Here is a 10,069-nt window from a genome sequence, read left to right as displayed (position 1 = left end):
TTTTTACTCCTGAACGTATTTAGGCTTTCCATAACTAAGGGTTTGAATACTTATTTACACAAGTAATTTCATTTTTTTTTACATTTATTTTTTACTCATTTAAAAATAAAAATCCATATTAAATGCAGGTTGTAACCCAAGATAATGCCGAAAAAGTCAAGGAGTGTTAACACTTTCTGAAGGCACTGTATTATGAATAAGTACCGGTGTTTTTTTTACACTCTTCTAATATAATGTGGGGGACATTTTGAAACGGTAAAAAAAAATTATTATGTGACCCGGAAGTGATTTTGTATTGTTGCTGAGACGATGACGTGTCTGTTTTGTGGTACGTTACAGTCGAAACCGTATTTATGTAATATCTTTGGTTTAAGGGTTAACCTAACCCCACATCAGCTGTAAACAACAACAACAACAATGTTGTTGTAGTACTAATTGTACCAAGTAAAAACGCTCATGACAACAACGTAAAACTGTGAAGCTAATTGTGTCTAGCTAACCTTTACGAATTAGCTAGACCTTGGTCACTGCTGGCTGTACATGCCAAAATGTATTTTGTGTTGTTAAACTAGCTATAGATGCACTGTCGTATGTTTGCAAGCCGTATGCTATTTTTCACTAGCCTGCTGAGGAGAGGACTCTGTGTGAAACCATTCTGGAACCATCGTTACCAAAACGCTTCGGTGGTATTACTGAATGAGGTTGTATTGTGAGTATGCATAACGATTCACTTTGTTTTGTATGAACTATAGACAATCAAATGCTTGTGGCGTGTGAAATGGCTAGCTAACGTCAGCTAGATGGTTGATCAACACACGTCCCCACCTATTCCCGGGATGCTAACGTTATTATGGTGCTCTTTCTCTATCTTGAAGCATGACTGCACTGTCAGACTTGGAGCCTGCTAAAAAGAGACAGCGGGTTGAATTTGGCCTCCAAGCACCTGTCGGCTCAAGGAGCCGTCTTTCATTGGCATTTAAAGGTAACACTCCCTGAGCAGGGAATATTAAATGATCCTCTGTGTAAATCTGATTGTGGATTTTTCTTCAGTTCCATTGTTTTTCTCCAGTTCAGTTTTTTTGAGTTGTTTGATTTTCTGATGTGTTTTTGTGGTAGGCCTATAGGCTACACTCACTGTGACTTACCAGTCAAGTTAATTATGATCCAAGTTGATTCTCATTATGTTGTCTTTTGTGTCCTCTCCATTAGCAAGTTCCAAAGAGGCAAGTCTACACGCAATGGAGGGGCAGGAGCATAGTGCCAAAGCAACATCTCTTAGTCAGAAAAACAATCCCAAGTCCCAACAGAATAACCCTGATAAGTGGCTGTTGGAACTTCCCCAAAGCACCACAAGCCCAGCTTCTGACATGTGTGAAGCTGCTGAACAACAACTGGAGGATGTAGAGATGGTGAGTCCAGACAGCTCCGAGTCTGGCTGCAGTCACAAGATCCAGTTTATGGAGACCGAGGCCCAGACCCACAGTTCAGACTCTGAGGAACCTGTTGTCTCTAGTATTATAGACCTGGAGGATGAAGAGACAGCAGCCTTAACACCATCTGACAGCTTAAAGGATCACAAACTAGTCTTGCAAATCACCACAGATCACAGGCCGGTCTCGGAAGTGCCCACGGATCACAAGCCGGTCTCGGAAGTGCCCACGGATCACAAGCCGGTCTCGGAAGTGCCCACGGATCACAAGCCGGTCTCGGAAGTGCCCACGGATCACAAGCCGGTCTCGGAAGTGCCCACGGATCACAAGCCGGTCTCGGAAGTGCCCACGGATCACAAGCCGGTCTCGGAAGTGCCCACGGATCACAAGCCGGTCTCGGAAGTGCCCACGGATCACAAGCCGGTCTCGGAAGTGCCCACGGATCACAAGCCGGTCTCGGAAGTGCCCACGGATCACAAGCCGGTCTCGGAAGTGCCCACGGATCACAAGCCGGTCTCGGAAGTGCCCACGGATCACAAGCCGGTCTCGGAAGTGCCCACGGATCACAAGCCGGTCTCGGAAGTGCCCACGGATCACAAGCCGGTCTCGGAAGTGCCCAAGGATCACAAGCCGGTCTCGGAAGTGCCCAAGGATCACAAGCCGGTCTCGGAAGTGCCCACGGATCACAAGCCGGTCTCGGAAGTGCCCACGGATCACAAGCCGGTCTCGAACGTGCCCACAGATCCTAAAGGGAACAGTGGTGAGCAAATGGAGGAGACCGTGAGCCAGATCAACAGGGACAAGCGGCAGGACACAGAAAGATCCTCCTCCAAGGGCCAAGGAAAAATAACAGACTTCTTCGCCCCATCCACAAGGTACAGTATTGAATACCTGGTGCTGTGGAAGTAACCCAGTTAATACAGAATTCTGGGTTCACGCGTTTTACATTCAAATATGCAAGAGAGCAAAATTACGTCACGTCTTAGATTCACGGACATATGACTTTGTACTGTCTCAAGATTATATAGTCTAAGCATCCTCAATTACATGTAGGGTATAGGCTTCATTACAAATGTTGGTTGATAGGACAGTGGGGGTCCCAGCAGGTGAGGACAGTGGGGGTCCCAGCAGGTGAGGACAGTGGGGGTCCCAGCAGGTGAGGACAGTGGGGGTCCCAGCAGGTGAGGACAGTGGGGGTCCCAGCAGGTGAGGACAGTGGGGGTCCCAGCAGGTGAGGACAGTGGGGGTACCAGCAGGTGAGGACAGTGGGGGTCCCAGCAGGTGAGGACAGTGGGGGTCCCAGCAGGTGAGGACAGTGGGGGTCCCAGCAGGTGAGGACAGTGGGGGTCCCGGCAGGTGAGGACAGTGGGGGTACCGGCAGGTGAGGACAGTGGGGGTACCGGCAGGTGAGGACAGTGGGGGTCCCGGCAGGTGAGGACAGTGGGGGTCCCGGCAGGTGAGGACAGTGGGGGTCCCGGCAGGTGAGGACAGTGGGGGTCCCGGCAGGTGAGGACAGTGGGGGTACCGGCAGGTGAGGACAGTGGGGGTACCGGCAGGTGAGGACAGTGGGGGTACCGGCAGGTGAGGACAGTGGGGGTACCGGCAGGTGAGGACAGTGGCGGTACCGGCAGGTGAGGACAGTGGGGGTCCCGGCAGGTGAGGACAGTTTTTGAGAGCTGAGAATTCTTTGTCCTGGGTCGTTCCACCTCAAAAAGTACGAGAGGATTTTAACAGCCACCGTCTCAGATCGTTCTGGAATCATTTGTTGTTAGAAACGGATCAGACTAGCATTCCTGCAACACTCATTTGTGGACAATACAATTTGATCTCTGAAGGAAGGAAGATAATTGAGTGCATCCAAATTGGCCATTTGTTTTGTGTGTATTTATTATTTATTATTATTTATTATTATTAGGATCCACATCAACAACTCTTCCTGGGGTCCACATGAAACAGGAAACAGGAAACATGACACAAGACATAGTACAGAACAGTATTAGTCAAGGATTGAAATACATACTGAAATGCATTTAAAACATCACACACAGCCTACATGTCAGTACATACACACATGTTAGTACATACACACATGTCAGTACACACACACATACACATGTCAGTACATACACACGCACATGTCAGTACACACACACGCACATGTCAGTACACACACGCACATGTCAGTACACACACACACACATGTCAGTACATACACACGCACATGTCAGTACATACACACGCACATGTCAGTACACACACACGCGCACATGTCAGTACACACACACACATGTCAGTACATACACACACAACGTGTCAGTATTTTTGTAAAGTGGCTGTTCCACTGGATGTCATAAGGTGAATGCACCAATTTGTAAGTCGCTCTGGATAAGAGCGTCTGCTAAATGACTTAAATGTAAATGTTAAATGTACATACACACATGTCAGTACCTACACACATGTCAGTACCTACACACATACACATGTCAGTACATGCACACGCATGTCAGTACACACACGCACATGTCAGTACACGCACATGTCAGTACACACACACGCACATGTCAGTACACGCACATGTCAGTACACACACACGCACATGTCAGTACACACACACACAACGTGTCGGTAAATACACACAACATGTCAGTAAATACACACAATACCTAGGTTGAATACAACATTTGCATTTATAATCTCTGACCTAGACAACCAGGTGAGGGCAGTTCCTAACTAATCACTGACCTAGACACCAGGTGAGGGCAGTTCCTACCGAATCTCTGACCTAGACAACCAGGTGAGGGGAGTTCCTACCTAATCACTGACCTAGACAACCAGGTGAGGGGAGTTCCTACCTAATCACTGACCTAGACAACCAGGTGAGGGCAGTTCCTACCTAATCACTGACCTAGACAACCAGGTGAGGGGAGTTCCTACCTAATCTCTGACCTAGACAACCAGGTGAGGGGAGTTCCAAACTAACTCATCACTGACCTAGACAACCAGGTGAGGGGAGTTCCCTAACTAATCACTGACCTAGACAACCAGGTGAGGGGAGTTCCTACTAATCACTGACCTAGACAACCAGGTGAGGGCAGTTCCTACCTAATCACTGACCTAGACACCAGGTGAGGGCAGTTCCACCTAATCTCTGACCTAGACAACCAGGTGAGGGCAGTTCACTAATCTCTGACCTAGACAACCAGGTGAGGGCAGTTCCTAACTAATCACTGACCTAGACAACCAGGTGAGGGCAGTTCCTACCTAATCACTGACCTAGACAACCAGGTGAGGGCAGTTCCTACCTAATCACTGACCTAGACAACCAGGTGAGGGCAGTTCCTACCTAATCACTGACCTAGACAACCAGGTGAGGGGAGTTCCTACCTAATCTCTGACCTAGACAACCAGGTGAGGGGAGTTCCTACCTAATCACTGACCTAGACAACCAGGTGAGGGGAGTTCCTACCTAATCTCTGACCTAGACAACCAGGTGAGGGGAGTTCCAAACTAACTCATCACTGACCTAGACAACCAGGTGAGGGGAGTTCCAAACTAACTCATCACTGACCTAGACAACCAGGTGAGGGGAGTTCCAAACTAACTCATCACTGACCTAGACAACCAGGTGAGGGGAGTTCCAAACTAACTCATCACTGACCTAGACAACCAGGTGAGAGGAGTTCCCTAACTAATCACTGACCTAGACAACCAGGTGAGGGGAGTTCCTTACTAATCACTGACCTAGACAACCAGGTACAAGTAAACAGTAAAAACCAGCAGTCACTAGACCAGGGTTCGCCAACTAGCGGCCTGCGAGGTGAATCTGGTCTGCGAATAGTTTATAGGTGCTATATTTACATTCAATAAATATAGCACCTAACATTCGATTTGGACCAAACGTTTTTCTAACAAGGAGCAAGACATGAGGAATCCACGCAAATATATACTTCACTTCTGACTTTTTAAAAAAATAAAGTTAGTTAGGCCTATGTGTAAGTAATTAAGTAGGTTACTCCTGTTATGGTTGTAAACAAAGATCTGTAAGGATATGAGTCGACTTGGCGTCCGGCTCAGTATGCTCGTTTCTCTTGGTTGACCTTTTTAACATTTTTTGAATGAGTATTTTTCAACCATAAAGTTGTTTCAGGGGAAGTTGTGAAGCTTCTTTATGGGTTGTTTCACTATTAGGCTACTGACCAATAGAACACCTGGCCGAATTTGAATGTTATTCATACTATTTTAATTTGTGGATAGGTTTTATCGTGACAGTTATTTGTGTGGCTGTTGTGACTCACCAAGTGGTGGAGAAAATATGGCAACAGAAGAATCAATGTCTTCCTGTCAGTACAGAGTTCAAGTCAATGTCAAAAGGCAGTCTATTGTGACGTAGGCAGTAGTTTTTAGCTAGATTGTTCTGATGTCTTCTTAAGATGTTTATTATAAACTGTGTTGCTCGTGCATCCTGTTGTTGATCTATTGCATTTTTTCTTTCTTCTTCAGTGTCGTGTTAAAGTTGTTTCTCCTTTTTTCAACGTGACAGTGCCCAAGCTCCTTCGGCGAAACAACGCAGAGACCGAGAGGACGGCCCTCCACCGTCGCCACCGTACGATTCCAAGTGGCTGGGAAGCCCCATCAGTGATCTGAGGAGAATGCCACAGTGTGGTCAACCACTCCCACCACTGAAGAATATTCGTGACCATCACACTGTCATGATCAGGGTGAGAGAGAGGGAGCAGCTCCTAGGAAAACTAACTGAATCCTTTAGTCCAAACCAGTGGGGTCAAACCCCTTTAGTCCAAACCAGTGGGGTCAAACCCCTTTAGTCCAAACCAGTGGGGTCAAACCCCTTTAGTCCAAACCAGTGGGGTCAAACCCCTTTAGTCCAAACCAGTGGGGTCAAACCCCTTTAGTCCAAACCAGTGGGGTCAAACCCCTTTACATTTACATTTAAGTCATTTAGCAGACGCTCTTATCCAGAGCGACTTACAAATTGGTGCATACACCTTATGACATCCAGTGGAACAGCCACTTGCATCTAAATCTTTTTTTTGGGGGGGGGGAGAAGGGGGGGTGAGAAGGAAGTCCAAACCAGTGGGGTCAAACCCCTTTAGTCCAAACCAGTGGGGTCAAACCCCTTTAGTCCAAACCAGTGGGGTCAAACCCCTTTAGTCCAAACCAGTGGGGTCAAACCCCTTTAGTCCAAACCAGTGGGGTCAAACCCCTTTAGTCCAAACCAGTGGGGTCAAACCCCTTTAGTCCAAACCAGTGGGGTCAAACCCCTTTAGTCCAAACCAGTGGGGTCAACCCCTTTAGTCCAAACCAGTAGGGTCAAACCCCTTTAGTCCAAACCAGTGGGGTCAAACCCCTTTAGTCCAAACCAGTGGGGTCAAACCCCTTTAGTCCAAACCAGTGGGGTCAAACCCCTTTAGTCCAAACCAGTGGGGTCAAACCCCTTTAGTCCAAACCAGTGGGGTCAAACCCCTTTAGTCCAAACCAGTGGTGTCTCAGCCAGTGGGGTCAAACCCCTTTAGTCCAAACCAGTGGGGTTAAACCCCTTTAGTCCAAACCAGTGGGGTCAAACCCCTTTAGTCCATACCAGTGGGGTCAAACCCCTTTAGTCCATACCAGTGGGGTCAAACCCCTTTAGTCCAAACCAGTGGGGTCAAACCCCTTTAGTCCAAACCAGTGGGGTTAAACCCCTTTAGTCCAAACCAGTTGGGTCAAACCCCTTTAGTCCAAACCAGTGGGGTCAAACCCCTTTAGTCCAAACCAGTGGGGTCAAACCCATTTAGTCCAAACCAGTGGTGTCCAAGCCAGTGGTGTCTAACCCCATGGTGGGCTGAGCATCTGGTAGTTTTGTTATTTCCTTTGAATTTGTACGTAACTAATCACTGACCTAGACAACCAGGTGAGGGGAGTTCCTAACTAATCACTGACCTTGACAACCAGGTGAGGGGAGTTCCTAACTAATCACTGACCTTGACAACCAGGTGAGGGGAGTTCCTAACTAATCACTGACCTTGACAACCAGGTGAGGGGAGTTCCTACCTAATCACTGACCTTGACAACCAGGTGAGGGGAGTTCCTAACTAATCACTGACCTAGACAACCAGGTGAGGGGAGTTCCTAACTAATCACTGACCTAGACAACCAGGTGAGGGGAGTTCCTAACTAATCACTGACCTAGACAACCAGGTGAGGGGAGTTCCTAACTAATCACTGACCTAGACAACCAGGTGAGGGGAGTTCCTAACTAATCACTGACCTAGACAACCAGGTGAGGGGAGTTCCCTAACTAATCACTGACCTAGACAACCAGGTACAAGTGAACAGTAAGACCAGGGTCCCCCATGCATAATATGTGGTCTTATAAACGAGGTTTGAAATGATTGTTTTGGTCAAATATTATATCTGTTTGGTTTTCTTGTGGTCAATGTGCAGTCTACAAATGATTTCTAATTATTTTCCGGCCATCTGCTAAAGACAATAATTGGCCCGCAGCTGAATCTAGTTGATCACTGTACTAGACCCTCCATAGAATGGTCTCAGCCTTGATTTGTGCTCCTCCACAACAGGTCTCAATATTTGTGTTGGATGTATTTTTATTTATTTAACTAGGATAAGTCCCTTAAGAACAAATACTTATTTACCATGACGGCCTACAGGGGAACAGTGAGTTAAACTGCCTTGTTCAGGGGAACAGTGGGGTTAACTGCCTTGTTCAGGGGAACAGTGGGTTAACTGCCTTGTTCAGGGGAACAGTGGGTTAAACTGCCTTGTTCAGGGGAACAGTGGGTTAAACTGCCTTGTTCAGGGGAACAGTGGGTTAAACTGCCTTGTTCAGGGGAACAGTGGGTTAAACTGCCTTGTTCAGGGGAACAGTGGGTTAAACTGCCTTGTTCAGGGGAACAGTGGGTTAAACTGCCTTGTTCAGGGGAACAGTGGGTTAAACTGCCTTGTTCAGGGGAACAGTGGGTTAAACTGCCTTGTTCAGGGGAACAGTGGGTTAAACTGCCTTGCTCAGGGGAACAGTGGGTTAAACTGCCTTGTTCAGGGGAACAGTGGGTTAAACTGCCTTGTTCAGGGGAACAGTGGGTTAAACTGCCTTGTTCAGGGGAACAGTGGGTTAAACTGCCTTGTTCAGGGGCAGAATGACAGATTTTTTTTTTTTTAACTTTGTCAGCTCGGGGACTTGATCAAGCAACCTTTACGGTTACTGGCCCAATGCTCTAACCACCTGTAATGCCGTTCATGTTCTCATCATGCTGTATTTTCTCTTCAACAGACAGACCTCCTTCAAACTGGCAAAGTTCCTGTTCCATATCCCAACAAGTTCAGAGACACCTGGGACGAGGTCCATGTGAAAATGCCCTGTTCAAAGAGCAGCCTATTCCCTGTAGGAAATCAGGTACTGCTTCTACTGTAGTTACACGTTGTACACTTCATGTTTGAAATTGGACTCACTAACTACAAGTGTTGTTTATAACTTACAAGTGATCTTCCGAGCTACATCTCTCACCATTAGGGAAAGAGATGATCTCCAGTGTTAGGAAGGTGTTCCTAATGTTTGGTATATAACGTGTCTTCAGAAAGTATTCATACCCCTTGACTTATTACACATTTAGTTGTTACAGCCTGAATTCAAAATGGATTCAATAAATGCAACCCCCCCCCCCATAATGACAGTGACAGAAATCAGAAATATCTTATTTACATTACTCTTCACACCCCTAAGTCAATACGTTAGAATCACCTTTGGCAGCGAAGTCTCTTTGCACACCTGGATTATACAACATTTGCACGTTTTATTATGTTCTAAATTATTCAAGCTCTGTCAAATTGCTTATTGTTAATTGCTAGACAAAAACAATTGTCAAGTCTTGCCATAGATTTTCAAGCCGATTTAGGTCAAAACTGTAACTCAGCCGCTCAGGAACATTCACTATTTTGTTGGTAAGGAGAATTAATATCCTAGTGTCTGGTGGAAAGTAGACAGAACCAGGTTTTCCTCTAGGATTTTGCCTGTGTTTAGCTCCATTCTGTTTCTTTTTTATCCTGGAAAAACTCCCCAGTCCTTAATGATTACAAGCATACCCATAACATGATGCAGCCAACACTATGCTTAAAAATATGGGGAGTGCTACTCAGTAATGTGTTGTATTGGATTTGCCCCAAACACAACACTTTGTATTCAGGAAAAAAAAAGTTAAATGCTTTTCCACATTTTTTGCAGTATTATTTTAGTGCCATATTAAAAAACAGGATGCATGTTTCACTCTGTTGATTAGGTTAGTATTGTGGAGTAACTACATTGTTGATCCATCCTCCGTTTTCCTCCGTTAAAGTCAACATTGGCCTCATGGTGAAATCCCTGAACGGTTTCCTTCCTCTCCGGCAACTGAGTTTGGAAGGATGCCTTTATCTTTTTTAGTGTAATTAATAACTTCATCATGCTCAAAGGTATGCTCAGTGTCTGCTTTTTTATTTATTTTTAACCCATCTTCCCTTCTGTGCCAGGCACAGGAAAACCTCCCTGGTATTGGGTTGAATCTGTCTTTTGAAATTCACTGCTCGACTAAGTGTGGGGTACAGCGATGAGGGACCTTACAATTATCTGTATGTGTGGGTTACAGAGACGA

The 10,069-nt window shown here is 46.2% G+C and overlaps 1 protein-coding gene across 4 annotated transcripts in view; it reads left to right on the top strand.

Annotated features, from left to right (window-relative positions):
* The first annotated feature begins 249 nt into the window (after positions 1-249).
* The window catches only part of LOC118381723 (poly(ADP-ribose) glycohydrolase-like), a 177,978-nt gene continuing 168,158 nt past the window's right edge, over positions 250-10,069 (top strand). For 3 of the 4 annotated variants that reach the window (XR_008077883.1, XR_008077882.1, XM_052477575.1), the window contains exons 1-5: positions 335-709; positions 876-982; positions 1,210-2,305; positions 5,971-6,148; positions 8,716-8,838. Coding sequence is in view for 1 of the 4 variants with exons in the window: in XM_052477575.1 (XP_052333535.1) it covers positions 579-709; positions 876-982; positions 1,210-2,305; positions 5,971-6,148; positions 8,716-8,838 (1,635 nt within the window). In the remaining 3 variants the exon portion in view is untranslated. The other variant, XR_008077884.1, reaches the window with a different exon arrangement.

Source organism: Oncorhynchus keta, chromosome 24 (genome assembly GCF_023373465.1).
Source record: "Oncorhynchus keta strain PuntledgeMale-10-30-2019 chromosome 24, Oket_V2, whole genome shotgun sequence".
In the NCBI taxonomy this organism is placed as follows: Eukaryota; Metazoa; Chordata; class Actinopteri; order Salmoniformes; family Salmonidae; genus Oncorhynchus; species Oncorhynchus keta.
Note: the sequence above shows the minus strand (reverse complement) of the source record. Positions and strands in the feature narration are given on the sequence as shown.